The sequence below is a fragment of the Protopterus annectens genome, chromosome 5.part0 (genome assembly GCF_019279795.1).
Source record: "Protopterus annectens isolate FY-2018-M chromosome 5.part0, PAN1.0, whole genome shotgun sequence".
In the NCBI taxonomy this organism is placed as follows: Eukaryota; Metazoa; Chordata; order Ceratodontiformes; family Protopteridae; genus Protopterus; species Protopterus annectens.
The window spans coordinates 663,948,105-663,968,554 of NC_056735.1; the positions used below are offsets into that span (position 1 = coordinate 663,948,105).

The 20,450-nt window shown below is 39.7% G+C and overlaps 1 protein-coding gene across 1 annotated transcript in view; it reads left to right on the top strand.

Annotated features, from left to right (window-relative positions):
• Positions 1–20,450, top strand: part of LOC122802743 (suppressor of tumorigenicity 14 protein homolog) — a 910,319-nt gene that overhangs the window by 881,860 nt on the left and 8,009 nt on the right. The window contains exon 17 of the mRNA XM_044072511.1: positions 17,252–17,388. Coding sequence (XP_043928446.1) covers positions 17,252–17,388 — 137 coding nt within the window. The remainder of the gene's footprint in view (positions 1–17,251; positions 17,389–20,450) is intronic.

The window sequence follows — 20,450 nt, forward strand, 5'->3', positions numbered from 1 at the left end:
AGTTTGTCATTTATACTTCTTTCATAACCCCTGTGGTTCCAGAGATATGAACATTTGTTTGAAATGTGAGGACATAATTTGATTCTGTCAAATGGCTTAGGCTACGCCCTTTGGAAGTTACAGTGCAAACTTCCTGAGCTCCATTGGAGTGGGACTGCCTTTAATTTAGCTAAATGTGATAGCAAGGTTGCAATAAATAATAATTTTGGCTTACCTATACTTCTTCATAGTTTCATAGGTATATACTAGGCTAATGCCCACCAGCTTAGCCATATAACCCAACTCAATTGTGCCCCTTTGTAACATGGGTGTCTTATTTTGGAGGGTTATATTTGTTTGAAGATTGCTAAAGGTTATGTGGGAGGTATGTTAGGGAATAGTTACTGTCAGATTATGTCTATAAGAGACATGGGGACCAGTCCAAGGATAAACTTATGATTACCCATTCGATGCGGGTTAGGGAGCGTTTACTGTTCGCCACTGTCTGCAGAGTCATGGGGTCAGCCCAGGGATGAAATTGTTAGGAGTAGACTCTGCTAAACATGGATGGGAAGCCTATTTCAGTGCATGGGGATCCTTTGAGTCACATATCCATCTCTCCTACATGTTCTTTTTTCTGTTGCAAGCAAAGTCCATATCCCTGGATCTAGTGTCTCTGGTACTACTCATTCTGCAGATGGGCAGAAATAAGGACTGTCTCTAAAGATGTTTTATATGCCAAATACTGATCACCGCTCAACAACCTATAGGAGACTGAGTATAGAGACAGGGATCTAGAGAAATCTGTATAGTACAGTAACTTAATACCCTGTATTCTGTAAGTGAGGAACCTCTGTGGGGGTTCCAGCTATTCCATATGCATAGTTAGGTACACGGCAAAGTGGGCATTGTACTCAATGATGGGTCTGATAAGGGATGAGTAAAGTGGCACTATAACTTCCTTGGACCTGGATGACATACCCTTAGTTATAAGTTGGGCAACATAGAATGATTTTCTTACTACCTTGGTTACGTGTTGGTCAAAGGCCAGATTACTCTCTGCATATGTTCCCAGATCTCTACCAGGTCAACTCTTAGGGATATATTATCAATAGAGTAATTTGCGTGGGTAGATGATTCTCCAAAAAGCACTACAATGCATTTCTTTGCACTGAGCTTTTATCTGTGGCTTTGGTACCAGTCATTTCTCTGTGTTAGACCATCTTGCAAGATGTTAATGTCAAGGTAAGAATTTATGATAGCTCCCAATTTGCAGTTGTTTGCAAACTTGGGGAGGTAGATGCCCTTGGCATTAGCTTTGACCTCCAAGAAGCAGATGCCAAACAGGAGTGGGCCTAGCAAGGAGCCTTGTGGTATTCCACTGGTGACCTTCTTCTTGGTAGAGATGGTCTCACCAATCATGACTTCTTGGGTCCTATCTGTGAGCCACATGGCAATCCAGTGAGTTGTGTAGGGATTTATGAAAGGGCTAACTATTTCCACTTTACTACCTGCCACAGACAAACAGCTTTTCAGAATCCTAGTCATACTTACACTCACTCAAACATTGTAAGTACCCCCAACTACTTATTACCCAAATTCCATAGACAAACACACATTAACTTTAATAATCCTAACATAAGGAAGCTCAAATATCTAACCAACTTTACATGTAAACCATCACTTAAACTACAAATACCAATCCTATGTGATGGTGACATCCACCCTAACCCAGGACCATCAAATAACTTCTCTGATACATCCTACAATACTTTACACCTTAACCCACCTACACTAACAACTGCTTCTAACGCCTTACTGATCGGGCATCTGAATATCCGAAGCATCAATAATAAGATTGCCCATCTCCATACCCTCCTAGATACCCACTCCTTTGATATTCTCTGTCTTACTGAAACTTGGCTGAAACCTGGTACTAAAGACAATGAAATACTTCCCCCAGGATATAGTATTTTGAGAATGGACCGCTTAAAACGTAAGGGTGGGGGAGTAGCGCTTCTATTTAAAAATGTATTAAATATCTCTTCTCAACCGGCCATCCCTTTAAATGATGATAAAGTGGAGATCCTTACTTCTAAACTTCAACTAAACAATAAAAAATCATTGTATATTATCTGTATCTACCTTCCTCCTGATAATAATTTCACTAAAATTGAAACTATCCTAAGTTGTATATCTTCTTCTTACCCACAAGAAACTATCATTCTAGGTGACTTCAATTGTGATTGGTCTTCTGTTAACTCGAATAACCCCTCATCCCATATTAATCTTCATGGCTTTACTCAGACAATTAATAATCCCACAAGAATCAATAAACCCAATAATAAAGAAAGTATTTTAGACTGGATCCTAGTTAACAAACCACAACAAACTTACAAAGTAGGAACTTTGCCTGATGACTTAAGTGATCATTACTTAACTTACATCATAAGACAAAAAAATGACACTAATTATACTCCTACCTATAGAGTCTCACGCAGCAACAAATACTTTAACCCATTATTATTCCAAAATGAACTAAAAGCTTGTAACTGGAATCCTCTAAAAACCCTAACTCTTGAAGATGCTACTAATTACTTTAACAACAAATTCCTAGCTATCCTTGACCAACATGCTCCAATACGATCCATCAGAGTTAAATCAAAACCTGCCCCCTGGCTATCCAAAGAGACAAGACAAAAAATACTCCTTAGAAATAAATCTTGGGCTAAATGGAGAACTACTAAAACTATTTCTGACCATCAAACCTTTAGACAATTAAGAAATAGCACTAAAAAAGCTGTATTTTTGGACAAAAAAAATTATTACTGTAAACTACAACAAACTCACCAAAATAACCCCAAGAGGTTCTGGTCAACCGTAAATTCTCTCCTACACCCAGGCCGCTCTAGTACACCCTTACCATCAGGGGCTGAAATGTATACCTCAGACCAAACTGCCAATGCCTTCAACACCTTTTTCACAGATACCATTAAGTCATTAGCAAACAAACTTTCTATAGACAAATCACACACCCCCACCAGTCCACCTGGAACTCTCCCCATATTTCAAATAAAACCTGTCTCTACTTCTTACATCCTGAAACTCATCCAAAAACTCAAACCCTGTACCCCATCAGCAGATCAGTTACCATCTGAATACCTTCAAAAAGCAGCTGAGGCAATAGCTTATCCTATATCCCTCCTTATAAATAGAACCATAACAGAAGGAACCATCCCTGCTATCTGGAAAGTCTCCCACATAATCCCTTTACATAAAGGAGGTAGCTCAAAAGAGTATTCTAACTACAGACCTATAGCTCTCCTATCTCCCCTTGCAAAAATAATGGAGAAATGTATTCATCATCAGCTAATGTACCATTTAACTCAATACAATTTACTAGCTAAATGCCAGCATGGCTTTAGGCCATATCATAGTACTACCACCGCTCTCTTATCATTTACCGAGTGTATCAATAAAAACCGCAATAATAGTATCCTAACATCTGCTCTCTTCTTAGACCTGTCAAAAGCCTTTGACATGGTAAACCACCATCTGCTCCTAAAACCCTTGAATCTCTCTCACTTGATACCAATGCGGTTCAATGGTTTACCTCCTACCTTAGTTACAGGCAACAGGCTGTTCTCTGGGATAACACACTCTCATCTCTTCTGCCAGTCACTCTTGGAGTACCACAAGGTTCCATCCTAGGTACCCTCCTTTTCTCTTTATTCATAAATGACTTACATGTAGCCATACCTCAAGCCGCATGCATTCAATATGCAGACGACTCAACTCTCATCTGCTCTGCCAATACCTCCTCTGACCTACAAACCCTAACACAGAACATATTTACCATAGTTGAGGCTTGGTTCTTGAAACGTTGCCTACTTTTAAATGCCAACAAAACCAAACTCCTGCTTTTCAGTCCTAATAGGAAGTCCTCCCTCACTGACTTCTTTATTACCTCTAATAATGGCACACACATAGTCCCTGACTCTACCACTAAACTCCTAGGTATTACAATAGACAATAACCTCACTTTTGAAAACCACATTAATAACACTATCAAAACTGTAAATAGAAAACTTGGCTCCTTATTTAGAATTAAAAACTTTCTATCTCCACAGGCTAAAGTTACACTCGCTCAATCTCATCTTATTTCCACTCTTCTTTATGCTTCCCCCATTTACACTAACTTAAAGAAAAAAAACCTTACTAAACTAGCAAATGCATACAATAGCATTGCTAGATTTGCTACTGGAAATCCATTTAGAACTCACCACTGTCTTAATCTATTACAACTAAACTGGTTAGAATTGAATAATACCCTACTAGTCTCCCAACTTACCTTTATACACAGGTTATTCTACCAACCTGAAAATACCCCCATACTTTCAGATCTCATATCTCCCTATTCTAATCTAAATTCACTGCGCTCCTCTAATAAACCTCTTGTGAAGCTAACTAAGTCCAACAACATTGCGGGCGATTCACTTTTTTCTAACACCATAGGTAAGCACTGGAACTCACTACCTACCACTATAAGTACTATAACATCACCTTTCCTCTTTAAACAAAAACTCAAACAACACCTAAAGACTCTCTGGCTATGCCCATGCATCAATCCTGACTAATCTTATGACCCTCTCCCATCTGAAAAACTAGCTCCTAATACCTTTGTTAGTCTCTGTTTCATTTAATTAATAATTCTAGTTGGTTACATTTTTTTTCTTTTGATTATCTATATTTCTCTCTTTGAATATCCTACAAAGTTTAACTCCCCTTCTCCTATACTGTAAATAGAAGGAATATGTCCTCTCTAGCATAAACTTTTTGTTATAATTTTTGTTTTCACCTGAATTTTGTATGTACATTTTTTACTAATCGCTGTATTTTTTTTCTGCTATTTTTTATTGAATTACTTGTTGTACTAACCTAAATGTGGAGCTTTTCTCCCCGGGCCTCTGCTGAAAATGGAAATATATCCAGTTGGACTAGCCCGGTAAACAAATGTAAAATAAAATAAATAAATAAAAATAAAATATGTCCAGAACATGGAGATTTGGTAAAACTGATTTAGTGAACTGTGTTTTGAATCTCTCATCATTTATGCATTGTTCTTCCAGTGGGATCTGGCTTCTCAGAGTTAGCACTCTTCACAGGACAGTGAGGTTAGGGGCACAAGAAATTGCATGTAACCCTTGAAATGCTGAAATATTTTACTTTTTTTTTAACTCATTACATCCGAGTGACGCCTCCAGGTGCATCTGCACTTAACTCCTACTGACACCGCTAGACGTCAATATTGCTTGTTCATATTTGCATCAGTAATTCCAAAACCATGCTATGTACAAGGTTTTAAAAACATTCATCTTAAAGCTTACACAATGGCAAATTCAACTACATTAATATTTGACCGCTGTCTTGTACAGGTAAATAGACAATTGTTTTTATGATATTAATTTATACAGATATAATTTTGGCATTTTTTCTAAATATCTAAACAACCAAGTACTACAGACAGAACTCCTTAGCCTCATATGAAAGCCCTCAGCTAGATGAATAAAATACTTCTGACAGTATGTGTGTAACTTGAGTGGTTGCTGAGATATTGTAAGTGGTTTACAAAATATTACAGCTGTAATAGTGTTTACTGTGACTTATAAAATTTGGTTTAAGACCTAGAACCTCCAGAATGCTACCACTATAAAAATAGTTTGTGCTGAAGAGTTTGTCATTTATACTTCTTTCATAACCCCTGTGGTTCCAGAGATATGAACATTTGTTTGAAATGTGAGGACATAATTTGATTCTGTCAAATGGCTTAGGCTACGCCCTTTGGAAGTTACAGTGCAAACTTCCTGAGCTCCATTGGAGTGGGACTGCCTTTAATTTAGCTAAATGTGATAGCAAGGTTGCAATAAATAATAATTTTGGCTTACCTATACTTCTTCATAGTTTCATAGGTATATACTAGGCTAATGCCCACCAGCTTAGCCATATAACCCAACTCAATTGTGCCCCTTTGTAACATGGGTGTCTTATTTTGGAGGGTTATATTTGTTTGAAGATTGCTAAAAGGTTATGTGGGAGGTATGTTAGGGAATAGTTACTGTCAGATTATGTCTATAAGAGACATGGGGACCAGTCCAAGGATAAACTTATGATTACCCATTCGATGCGGGTTAGGGAGCGTTTACTGTTCGCCACTGTCTGCAAGAGTCATGGGGTCAGCCCAGGGATGAAATTGTTAGGAGTAGACTCTGCTAAACATGGATGGGAAGCCTATTTCAGTGCATGGGGATCCTTTGAGTCACATATCCATCTCTCCTACATGTTCTTTTTCTGTTGCAAGCAAAGTCCATATCCCTGGATCTAGTGTCTCTGGTACTACTCATTCTGCAGATGGGCAGAAATAAGGACTGTCTCTAAAGATGTTTTATATGCCAAATACTGATCACCGCTCAACAACCTATAGGAGACTGAGTATAGAGACAGGGATCTAGAGAAATCTGTATAGTACAGTAACTTAATACCCTGTATTCTGTAAGTGAGGAACCTCTGTGGGGGTTCCAGCTATTCCATATGCATAGTTAGGTACACGGCAAAGTGGGCATTGTACTCAATGATGGGTCTGATAAGGGATGAGTAAAGTGGCACTATAACTTCCTTGGACCTGGATGACATACCCTTAGTTATAAGTTGGGCAACATAGAATGATTTTCTTACTACCTTGGTTACGTGTTGGTCAAAGGCCAGATTACTCTCTGCATATGTTCTCAGATCTCTACCAGGTCAACTCTTAGGGATATATTATCAATAGAGTAATTTATGGGTAGATGATTCTCCAAAAAGCACTACAATGCATTTCTTTGCACTGAGCTTTTATCTGTGGCTTTGGTACCAGTCATTTCTCTGTGTTAGACCATCTTGCAAGATGTTAATGTCAAGGTAAGAATTTATGATAGCTCCCAATTTGCAGTTGTTTGCAAACTTGGGGAGGTAGATGCCCTTGGCATTAGCTTTGACCTCCAAGAAGCAGATGCCAAACAGGAGTGGGCCTAGCAAGGAGCCTTGTGGTATTCCACTGGTGACCTTCTTCTTGGTAGAGATGGTCTCACCAATCATGACTTCTTGGGTCCTATCTGTGAGCCACATGGCAATCCAGTGAGTTGTGTAGGGATTTATGCCTAGTTTGGTGAGTTTTCCCACAATACCTGAGTAGGGTATTGTGTCGAACATTGTAGCCAGGTCTAGGTAGGCAGTATGCACCATTTTCCCTTCATTCATTGCCTTGGTTATCTTATCAAACTCTACCAGGTTAAGTAGATATGACCTTCCTTTGACAAAACCAAACTAGGATAGGTCCAGTGACTATAAGGTGCCAATGTCTTTGTGGATTATTTCCATGATAATTAATTTCATGGCTTCACATATTAGACTCGTCAGACTAATGGGTCAGTAGTATCTGGGGTTGCTTGATCAGCCATCCTTGGAAGGTGGATAACCATTGCCATCCTCCATTTGCTTGATATGTAGCCTGTTTTGAGGCTGTAGTTGAAAAGTAACTCAAGTGGTCCTAACAGGCCATGTTTCAGACTATTCAGTGAGCAACCTGCAGTACTGTCTGGCTCCATTGAGGATGTGTTTTTAGCCTTAGTGAGTGCCACTATGACCTGCTCCCTGCTGATAGTTGAGGGGGTTATGCTAGTAGGGATTTTACAGGGGGTAGTAGGAAAGGGATTGGGGGATAAAGTTTGAGTGAATTTGACAGCCAGCAGATTCACTGTCACTCTGCTCAGTGAAGGTGGTACCATTCACTACTACTTCTGCACACTGTTGCATGCTACCGCTGAGGTTTCCGACATAGTTGTAGAAGGCCTTGTGGTTGTCTTTAGCCTTATAAGCTATCTTGACCTTATATTTGGCAATGTTGGATTTAATTAGTCCTCTTAGTTTCTTGTTTAGTTTTATTAGTGAGCTCCTGTCATTATGAGAGTTGTTATTTCTGATTTTTACCTTTTGTTACATACTCTCGGATTCCGCCAATGTGGTTTGCTTTGGGCTTACTTCTGGTAGGTACAACAGTCTATATGCAGCCATTTACATATCTGTACAGTGTTTCTGTGAATAATTCTGCATAGGCTATTGTGAACTCTAGGTTGGGCAGAGCACTGAATTTAGACAAACTGTCTCTGAATAGGATGTAGTTTGCTTTAGAATAGTTTCTAACAGTAACAGGTTTTGCTGGGTTTAAAAGTTGATTTTTATTTCAGTTGAGACAGCTTTGTAATTCGATCTCACCAGAGAAGATGTGTCATGGGAGGGGTCAGGGTGCAGTGCTATCCCATATTGATGACAACAGGAACAACAAGATCCAGTATGTTTGAACCTTTGGTTAAAGTGTGGATAAATGATCATGGACATTTGTGTTAATAAAGTCCCGGAAATTTTGTTCCTGCAAGATGTAGGTGGTGTACGTTTCCCAGTCTACAGAGTGGTAGTTAAAGTCTCGCATGAATAAAGTGGTTGGTTAGATGGAGAGTGCCTCCAGTAGGTCTAGATAGGAGTTGTGTGATTCTTGAGATCTAGATGGAGACCCATAGCTTGCTAAAATATTGTAAGAGACTCCATTTAAGGTGATTTGCATGTGGATGAACTCCAGGGTGTCATCCTGTTTAGCCAACTTTGAGTTAAACTTGTTAATGTAGATGGAGACACTTCCACCTTTAGTCTCTGTATGGGAGGCTGATGGTCTAAATGTGTGAAAGCCACTGTAGCCTTGCACTGCTATCATACTTTCTGTGGCTTTAAACCACGTCTCAGTAACAAAACAGATGTCTATATTCTCCAGAGTAAGAGAAGTTTCTTTGGGTTTTATTTGCTGTGTCACTACGTTTGTCACTTTGGCATTGCCTAAAAATGGCTCTGGGACATGTGGATAACATGTTCACCAAAATCCAGAATCCCAGGGGGGGAGGTGCAAGACAACTTTGGCAAAGCAATATGATCGGATGACCATGTCCTCCCAAGCTGACAGATACTGAATCCCTCTGGAATGACACCAGAAAATATTGTTAAAGTCAATTATTTTGGTTCATACTTGGTGAAGATAGACGGCTGCTGAATGCAAGGCACATACTGGTCTGAGACACATCTTATGTAATCCAGAGAGGTATGTTTCAAGTCTTTTACACCCACATGGGCTATGATAGAATCATACTGGTACCTGTCATACAATGATTAAGAGTGTGTGTAACTTAACATCTCCTGGCTCCAGATAAGTAACTGACCGTAATCTTCTCCTTGTCCAGTCTCATGTGTGGGCATCTGTATGTTGTACAATGCAGTCCCCTATGACAAGAGTCCTGGATAAGTTGTTCACGTGCCTTATGGACTTTGTTTTCGAGGGTCCATTGGGTGTAGCCTTACGTGCAGTATTTGGTGTTGCTTCTCGTGTATGCCTTAGAGATTGCAGAGGATAGGCATTGCTATTTTCAGGCTTAGGAGGTCTTTGATGCTTGGGGAGATTGACTTTTAGTGCCTTATTTTAAGATGATCCGTGTGTGAGGACACTGTATGTAGTAGATGTAGTATGTGTTTTCTTGACAACTTTGTAATCCAGATTTTTACTTCCAAGGAAATTACGTATTTACATCTCTTACATAAAGTGTTGGGTTCTTTAAGAATTAAAAGGTTGTCAGTGAACATGAGACAATTGCTATATTGTCTCAGGATGACCGTATCTACCAAACTGGATACAGAGATATTTGGAAATTGCATATCTATGTTGTCCAGACCTGTATTAGGTTAGGCTATTAGGGCTTGAGGACTGAGTTTTACAGAGGTCTCCTACAGTGGTGTCTAGGGTTAAGGACTAAAGTTGAATAGTGCTAGAATATTGTATTAGATAGTGCTAGGATATGGTATTAGTGCTATCTGATGTGTAAGCTAGCCGTTCTGAGCTTAAATTTGTGCAGTACTTCACTAAACTGCAGGTTGCAGTCCTAGTACTAGCTTTATAGGTACATTTCCATGTTCCAAAACTTAGCTAGACCAGGCTACCTAGTGCCACTACATAGAATACCCCAGTCTTCTTAATGCTAGAACACAAAAAGATTGTTTGAAAATATATGCTACCATAAAACAAAAGGGTTAGGCAGAGCATCTTAATAGGGTGTGGCTTGTTTTAGAATAGTTCCTAATTTTAACAGGTTTTGTTGGGTTTTCCAAGTTGATTTTTATTTAGAAAGAGACAACTTTGTGATCTGACCTCACCAGTGAGGATGTGACATGAACGGGGGGCTGGGATAGCTCTCTCCCATATTGGTGAGAACTAGGTCCAGTGTGTTTGAGCTTCTGGTTGGAGTGTGCACTAAATGATTAAGGGCATTTGTGTTAGTAAAGTCCAGGAAACATTCTGCCTGCAAGTTTGAGGAAGTGTATGTTTCCTAGTCTATATAGTTAAAGTCTCCCATGAATCGAGTGTTAGATTAGTAAGAGTGTGCCTCCAGTAGGTCTAGATAAGAGTTGTGGGATTCCTGTATCATAGATGATGGCCTATAGCTTGTTAAGATATAAGAAGGATCTCTATCTAGGGTGATTTTGCACATGCATGTACTCCAGGTTTTCATCTCATTTAACCAACCTTGAGGTACACTAGTTGCTGATGTAGATCAAGACACCTCCACCTTTCCTCTCTGTCTGTGCGGCTCATAGCCTAAATGTATGCAAGGCACTGTAGCCTTGCACTGTTAGAGTACTTTCTGTGGCTTTAAACCATGTCTCAGTAATGGCACAGATGTCTATATTCTCCAGAGTGAGAACAGTTTGCAGGGTGTGGAGTTTCTTGATAAGGGTCTTAGCACTGAACAGTAACACTTTTAGGTTCCTTTGGGTTTTATTTGCTATGCCGGTAGGTTTGTCACTTTGGAAATACCTGAAAAAGGCTCTAAGGGGGTGGATAAGGTTTTAGCCAAAAAACAGATACCCGAGGGGACAGGTGCAGGCCATCTTTGGCAAAGCAACATGGTCTGTCGACTATGTCCTCCCAGGATGACAGATATTGAATCCCCCTGGACTGACACCAGAAACTAAGCCAATTGTTAAACTCAGTCATGTTTTGTTGATACTCTGGCATCATCTTTGGTGAGGGTAGAATGCTGCTCAATGCAAGGCACATACCAGACTAAGGCACATATTCAGAGAGGTCCATAATGTCTCTCATCATACAGTGCAGAGAGATACATCTCAGGTCACTTACACACATATTGACTATGACAGAATTATACTGGGATCTGAGGTGCAATGTCTTGAGTGCGTGTGTAACTTAGCTCCAGTTAAGCAACTGACTGTAATCTCCTTTTCCAGTCTGGTGAGTGGGGCATGTGTGTGTCGTACAATGGAGTCTCTTATGATAACAGTCCTGGGTAAATTGTTTGCTAACTTTATGGGCTTTGTTTTCAGGGGTCTATTGGATGTAGGCTTATATGTAATGTTTGGTGCTTCTTTTTGTGTGTACTATAATTTGATAAGGATAGGCATTGCCATTTGCAGGCTTACAAGTCTTTAAGTTTAAGGAAATTGCTTTTTAGTGCCTCAGCATTAAATGGTGTGTGTGTGTGCATGTGCGTGTGTGTATGTGTGTGTGTGTGTGTGTTCTTACAACCTTGTTTGCATGCAAGATTTTTGCCTCCAAGAAAATTGTGTATGTACATCAGGGAGCATAAGACAATTAGTACCTTTTCGCAGGATACCCATATCTACTAAGATGGCTACAGAGATATTTAGTTGGAACAAAAACCACAAATAAAATCCAAAAACCATAAACAACCAGCAAGACAAACCAACCACAGGTCATCAATATACATGCTTATTTGATCAAGTAAAATCGCAGTTGAGCGCTTTTGTCTATTTACACAGACATCATCAGATCCATGAATAAAACTCTCTGACTTCCTTTTAAAGTTTTCTCACTTCCTTCTAAAATGATTGAAACAACACAACCCCAGAAATCGCCAATCACAATGTCATTTCATGACATCATTGATTTACTGGTGAAGTGCCCACCTTCAATATAAAACTTAAAGCTAAGAAAAAACTGGAAAAAATTAGCAGAAAATTAGCAAAAAAATATTAGTTTGGCATTGAGAATATAAACTGAACTAAAATAAAGTAAAGTACAATAACCCCACATAAAACCAAGAGCAGCAGTCATAATATGCTGGCTTCTTTTCACAGTTCACTAATGATTGAAATATTATCATTGAGACCGCATGAATTGGCTGTATCCAGTCTAAGTTGCCAAAACATTTCCCGGTGTAAAAGTTTGTTTTTCTCTGGGTATGCTGTTTCAATCATTTTTGAAGGAAGTAAGAAAACTTTAAAAGTAAGTGAGAGAGTTTCCTTCATGGTTATGATGATGTCTGTGTAAATAGCTGAAAGCGCTCAACCCTGATTTCATTTTATCAAATAAATGTGTATTTTGAGGACCTGTGGTTGGTTTGGCTTGCTGGTTGTTGTTTTTGTTTTTTACAGAGACATTTAGAAATTGCATATCCATGTGTTACAGTGGGTTATTAAGGTTCCTGGTCCCTGGTGTTAGTGAATGCAGTTGAATAGTGCAAGGATATGGTATTAGATACTGCTGTGATATGGTATTAGTACTATCTGACATGCAAGCTGGATACTCTGAGCTTAACTCCATGAAATGCTTCACTAAATTACAGGTTACAGTTCTAGTACTAGTTTTATAAGTAAACTTAACTGCCCATGTACTTATGTTTGCACAGGGCACTGCCCTTAAATGATTATATTTTGAGCCTCTCTGGAGTGCTTCCCAGCTCAGATAAACCAGGCAAACACCTTCTGCCACAAGATGGATGACCTTAGTCCTCTTAATGTAAAAGCACAGCAAAAAAAGCACTCTCAAATACAATGTAACAACAAACAACATATTCCCTAGCTAAACTGCCCCTCTACAATGAGATTACAAGGCAAAACAGTTCAAGTACCAAACAGTAAAGGTAAAAAGGCAATTGATAGCAAAAATGCACTTTAAATGCTCAAAAATACAAGCAGCAATCACTTAAACAGTGGAAAAACAAATGCAATATTTCAATTTGAAAACTTATTTTTGCCTGGAGCACAAAATTACCAACATGAAAAATTCTTCTAAACAAAATTTAAAGGTTATGCTGCTAAACACTAGGAGTCTTAGCATGAATCTGCACTCATTGCAAGCATTACTCACCCTGGAGGATGCTGACATTTGTGCAGTCACTGAAACCTGGTTCAAAGCTGCAGAAAGCACCCCAGCTTTACCAGGTTACTCATCCTACCATACTTTCAGACCCCAAACGGTGGGCTACACAGCCAAAGGAGGTGAAGTTTCAATATTTATCAAAGACATAAACATCTCCAGGCTGGTCAAATGGTATGACGTACAGGAGACACTCCAAGTGCAGTTAACTGTTGACAAAATACCTATTCAAATCATAGCGAAGTACAAACCTCCAACCATGACTCAGGACGCCCACTCCACCTATCTGGACTTACTTGAATCCATCAAGATTCTACCCTGATCCTGGGTGACTTTAACTACCCAACCATACAGTGGAAGACCTATTCTAGCCCAATCAGCTGATTGACACTCCCATGAGAGGTGAAAATATCCTGGACCTGGTACTAACCACCATGAGTAGCCACTGTAGTACCCCTACAGTGTCATCCTCCTTGGTAAGATCCAACCATAAAGTGATCACTTTCAAAGTCATCATCTCCCCTGACACCCCCCCCCCCCCCGTCAGGGTAAAACAAAAAAACTTTTCCAAAGCTCATTACAATCTCCTGAGAGCATGTATAAGCAGCTTCACAGCCAGCATCCCTTCAGCTGGAACTAGCACTAATGTCCAAGCCCACACCAAAAAACTATATGAACACCTACATAGCTGTATGGACTCACCAGTACCTGACAGGACCAAGTCATCTTCCTCAAGGAAGTGTAAACCTGTTTGGTGGACAGCAGCAATAAATAAACTCCATAATAAAAGGAAAAAAATTGCTGTCCAGGACCAAGAAGGAGCAAGTGCCGAGTTGGAAGCAATCTCTCCTTTGTCTGAACAAGCAAATAAGATCACTGGTGAAATCCTTTAAGGCGAACTTTGAGTCCCAATTGGCCACATCCACTAAGGACAATCACAAGGCCTTCTTCACATATGTCGGCAATCTCAAAGGTAGCACCCAAATTTGCTCTGACCTGGTGGTCAAGAACACCATATACACAAACGCCATAGATATAACCAACCTGCTGTCAGACAGGTTCAGTGAAAACTTCACCCCCCGTCCCCCCCCCCATCAATAAAACAGGACATCCTCAGCACCTGCCCCCCCCCCCACATCACCAGGGAGCAGGTCTTTAATGCCCTCTCAAAGGCAAAAAATACAGTCTCCATGGGACCTGACAACATCCCTGGCTGTATCCTACATCAACTCAGGCATAAGTTCTCAGCTCCATTAGGCACCCTATTCAACCAAAGCCTGAGCACTGGCTTCATCCCAGCCAAATGGAGGATGGCCATTGTCATCCCTCTGCACAAAGGTGGAGCATCCACTGACCCAGGCAATTATAGGCCCATCAGCCTAACTAGCCTGATCTGCAAGGCCATGGAATGCATTATCATGGACCTTATAAACAAAGACATTGGCAACCTTCAAACGCTTGACCCCATACAGTTTGGTTTTGTCAAAGGGAGATCATGCCTATTAAACTTGGTCAACTTCTTCGAAATAGTCATCAAAGCCATGGACGAGGGGAAGATGGTGCACACTGCCTACCTTGACCTAGAAAAAGCTTTCAACACTATTCCCCACTCTTGCATAATAAATAAGCCCTCCCAGATAGGCATCAACCCGTATGTTACCAGATGGGTAGCTAACTGGCTCACTGATAGGACACACTCAGTCAAAATAGGGGAAGCCACCTCTAGTAGTAGACCCGTAATGAGTGGTGTACCCCACGGATTGGTCTTGGGGCCTCTACTGTTTGGCATGTACTTTTCTGAGGTGCAAGCCAAAACCAGTGGTCTGTGGCTCACCAAGTTTGCAGATGACTGCAAGCTGGGGGATGTCTCAAATTCTGATAGTGATGTGAACATCCTCCAAGAGGGCCTTACGCAAACTAATGACTGGTGCCAGGAGCATGGCCTCAAACTTAATGCCAAGAAATGCATTATTATCCCCTTTGGGGAAAATGTCATCCTCACTAATTATCACATTAATAACAATGTACTAAGCACGCAAGTAGTCGTGAGGGACTTGGGCACCCAGGTTGATAGCAACATGACTTTTGACCACCATGTTGCCTCCGTTGTATGGAAGGTCTTCTAAATGGCCCACCTCATAAGTAAGGGTATTTCATCCAGGAACAAGGAGGTTATAACATCTCTGTACTCCTCCCTTATCAGACCCATTACCAAGCACAATGCCCCCTTAGGCATGTACCTTGCCAAGCACATGCAGCAGCTAGAGAGACCACAGAGGTTCCTAACCAAGAAAATCCAGTGTCTCAAACACTTGTCCTATACAGATAGGCTAAAAGCCCTGACCCTCCACTCAGTCTCATACAGAATGCTCAGAGGTGACCTGGTATACAAGGCCATCTCAGACCCAGCCTTGATGGAGTTGCTGCATATCCATAAAGTCAAAATCCACTCAGGCAACCCACATGCAAGGCCTAAATATGGTCTGTGACATTAATAGAACTTGGCGGGATAGATTTGTGTCCCAGAGACTTCCCTGTCTGTGGAATAGATTCCCTCTCCATGTTAAGCAGAGTACCTTTATAGCCCTCTTTAAGAGGAAACTGGATGACTGGATGGGAAACAGAAAATACACCTGTGGGATCCCACCTGTGTCCCACCTGGAGAGGGGAAACAGGCGCTGACTTTGTGGGAACATGGGCAAAATTCTTGGCTAGACTTCTAAGGGCCTCTGGGCCAATAGCCTAGTATCATCATATGAACCTATAGATGGCACTGGTTTCAGTGGAAATACTTTTTGAAGCACATGCAACTTGTTAAGGTTCGCTGAGCTCTGTGGAAATTACAGGTGGACAGGAAAATTATGCACAGGGAAATGTGTGCTCTCTGATTTTCTCCCCTTTTATGGGCACAGCTGACTAAGACATGATCTGATCTAATCTAATATGTAAATAAGACAAGTAATTTTCTTCAAACCTTTGTAAAGTAAAGAAAACATATCTCCAGCAATAAGAATCTCATCTGATACACCTTCTTGTCTACAATTTAAAATGCAAAGAGTGGCTTAAATTGTTACTGTAGTATGGTCAATGTACTAAATGATTAAATGCCTCACTATCAATGACAGTAAAATATAGCACTTTACTTTTGTCTTACTAGTCTTGCTTCTGGTATTTAAGTGGTCTTGTATTTCCTGTTTTTTCTTGTAGTATGGATACTGCTCAATGCTGTCGACTGTCCAGATTTTTTACTCCTATTTTTCATCTGTTTCTCATAAAATTTAAGTTTTCTGACAAATCACTGAGGACTAAAGTCAGAAAATAATGGCAGAGATTTGATTTTCAGACTTTATATCCTTCAGAAAATGCATGCTAATGCAAAACCTTTCATTCTATCAACTTTCTAAGTTTGTAAGATCAATATTTAAGTGTGTCCCTATTTTGGGGGCTTTGTGCCCCCATTATTTATGGCTTTGTCCAGATTTCTTGCTCTAAGAGGTTGAGAGATATGATACCACTATTTCTGTTTCACCCAGGTTGTGCATGAAAAGTCCTCTGATGAGTCTGCCCTATGTAGTTAATATATAAATGAATAAATAATTAACTGCAAAACTGTAGACTATACAAATGAAGATAAAATATACGTCATTAGCCACAGTTTCAGGAAGGTGACATATGGTTGTAAAGAATTCTTGCAGATCTGCTGCTTTAGAAAAGTTCACAGAGGGACAAGGCTTCACTTGCTCATCTCTCCTTATTTCTTAGGACTACTGGCAGATAAATAAGTAGCCGTAAAAAGAATATTTTCATTTACAATGAGCTCCATAGCTCTGTGGTTTCATTTTATGCCTTAACAAGCTTTACTAAAATACTGTTATGTAGCTAGAAACTGCAATATCCCCTCTTTAACAAAATGCACCTGCAGAGTGATCCCTGGAGGCATCACAAATATGGACTTTTTTAGACTTGGGTAGTTTGTGTTTTAATTTGCTGCATATTATGTTTCTACAGGTGAATTAGCTAAGATTCTACAAGAAGCCAGAGTGAGGGTAGTAAGCCAGAATATCTGCAATAAGTTGTATGATGATGCAGTGACACCAAGAATGATGTGTGCCGGAAATCTACATGGTGGTACTGATGCATGCCAGGTAGGTACAGTGGTACTAATGCATGCTGGGTAGGTACAGTGGTACTAATGCATGCCAGGTAGGTACAGTGGTACTAATGCATGCCAGATAGGCAGAAACTTACTTTGAAACATGCAATACTGTGGAAACAAAAAGTTGTCATATTTACATTAAATGTACTGCTGTTGCAGGTATTAAAACAATTAGCATGATGATCATATGGTGTTGACAACCTGACATGTCCACACAAGAACTTATTATTTCTGTATAGCTTGTTTATTTTTATGAATGTCAGTAAATAATATTAAAATAAAATCTGTGTGGCCATGAATGCTTAACATGACACTGAAGAAAAACAGAACATAATGACATCAGCTTACAAAGAAACTGATCACTTCTCCAGAACAAAAATAAATTACAGTAGTACAAGTAAAAGGAATGAAATGGCTTGCTATTGACTTTAATGGGACCAGAAACAAAGTACCGCAGCATTAAAGTGGTGAGAATAAAAGAAAATTGAAACAGGATAAAACTGATAAGAAAAAATAAGAAAACTGATAAATATCTGTCTCCTATGATGCTGAATGAAAAGAAGAAAGGCTATCTGAAAAGGAAAAAAAATAAATGTGTTACTTAAGGATGTAAAATAATAACTCTTCCCTTATCAACTGACAGGCAGAGAAATGTCAAAGAAAATTGCAACTATATGGGAGCTAAAAAAGGCCTGGGTTACAGGTTAGACTAAATTTCATTGAAGGGCATTAACTTTCAGGAATCTAAACTTACACTAGTTATACAAGAGAGGAAGTACATTGAAAACAGTATTGGTGATTTAGCTAGGAAAAAAACTAACAGAATGACAGTAGACATCAAATATGGTATGAAAAGATCTAAGGTGCTAACATTTGTGAAATAAACCACAGACTTTGTATTATTTCCTCCTCTCAGCTATTAGTACCCAATAACTCCTTAACCATAATGACACATTGTTAAAGCAATACAACAGGCTTCCAAAGGAGAGCCAGCCAATGCTAACTACACCCCTATAATTCCAAGAAACTGGTAATACTTTATATATACTTAGCACATCCTAGTTCCACATAGAATCGATATAACATTTTGTTCTTGGTGGGGGAGTGTAAGCCTTAAACTAAGAGAGTTATAATAAAAGGCCTTTGTTGGAATTGGCTCCACAGAAGGATAAAGCCCAGACTAGGACCCAGATGACGTGAAATAAGCTAGTTGAATGGCCACTGAAGATGATGCTGAGGGAAGATAGGTGTGAGCAGGTAGCATCTGCTCACTCATGTTTGGAGAAGGGAGAAAGTGTCTCCTGCTACAGTGCTGGCACCTGTTGCAGAAAAGGAAATTATCTGGGGTGGAAATGTGTTGTTGGCTCGGCAAGGCCACATCTACATGGTAGTATTCATGGGAAGTGTGTACAAATATGCACACTCAAGGGGAAGGCACTGCTAACCTTTGCCTCCGTGAGCACACAGGCCAGATGCCAGTGATACGGTTGGGGCCAGAAAAATGGGGGAAAAACATCATGGCTGCCTGGATGAGACCCATGACATGACTGGTTCTCTTCCCAGTGTCGGGAAACAGATAGTTGTTGAAGAGACATGATGACTGGCAGGCTGGAGTGAATAAAAAAAAAAGTATTTTGCTTAAATTAAAAAACTTTTTTCTTTGAATGAATTGAATTAGGAACATAGGACTGATGCTAGAAAATTGATCACAGGGACGATAAGAGGTCTAGCCATATACACCTTTTATCAGACACACACAAAAGAACTTGCCACCCTTTAGTACTTAATAGTGCTCACATCCAAAATCAAGCAGTGTCGTACATAATAACCCTACCCAACCAATTGTTAAGACTAGGTTTAAAGGCAAACAAATGATATGGTTAGGCATCTTATGGCCCCTGTGATCACTTGCCTAGTATGTTCCTAAGTTGCAATGTTTCTAAATAGTATTTTCTTGACCTGCAGTAGTACCTTATTCCATAGGTAATACAATGAGTTGGAAACCTATTTCTCCAATGAATCTTGTTTATTTGTTGAAGTAAATTTAGGTACTGTAATTTAGTTCAACATTCTGGTCGGGCTAATACTATACATTGTAATTGAAACCTCTGTGTGTGCAACATCAGTGGACACTCTGATAATGTTGTCTGAAAAGTCTTTTAGATTTAAGCACTCATACATTCAGCAAATGGCTATGTTTGTTTGTGTCTTTCGGCTTTTCCCGGTTAGGGGTCACCACAGCAGAACTCCGGTCCGCTAATGATTGGCAGTAGGTTTTTACGTGCTGGCTTGCCGGGCCTAATGCACAACCTTCAACGAAGGAATGCCCATTCACGCATGTCGCCACACAGAAGACGCACTGAGAATCGAACGGGCAACGTCTAACTGTGAGACGACAACACTACTTCAGCACCACCACTGCAGTCTGGAGCAAATGGCTATGTAATATACATTTTTTAATATAAACAACAATCTCCCCTGGGACAGAGTAACTTTGAGTCAAAAGACTGCAATGAATAAGAGAGGGTCATCTGCAAGACAAATGTTATAGAATAGAGAGCATAGAAGAGCAGGAAATCTGCAACATGTTCTTTTCCAGTCGTTTCCACTAAATAGCTAAGCCTTGTATAAGAAACAGAAAGCATCTTGTTAGCAAATGCAGCAAATATGATATGCTAGCATTATATAACATTAAAACATAAAAGTCTCCATGACGGTTGGAGATTATGCAAGATGAATTTATTTTTCTTCTCTGTGGTTTCTTTAAAAGAGACATATTGTATTTCTCTTTACTGAATCAGTAAAAGAAATAGGTGGATTGGAAAGTGGATAATAGTACTCAAACTATAGGCACACTACTCATTCCAGATACTTTGTTGTAATTTCTCAAACTCATACTCATAAAATTAATAAATGTATTACTCAATCTGCTGTCAAATTTTGGAATTGCTTCCTAATTAATGTCAAACAGTCTGAAATATAGCAAAATGTAAACAAAGTTACCTTAAAGCCTGGTCACAAGAAGTATGTCCCAAATTCCAAAACGTTTGT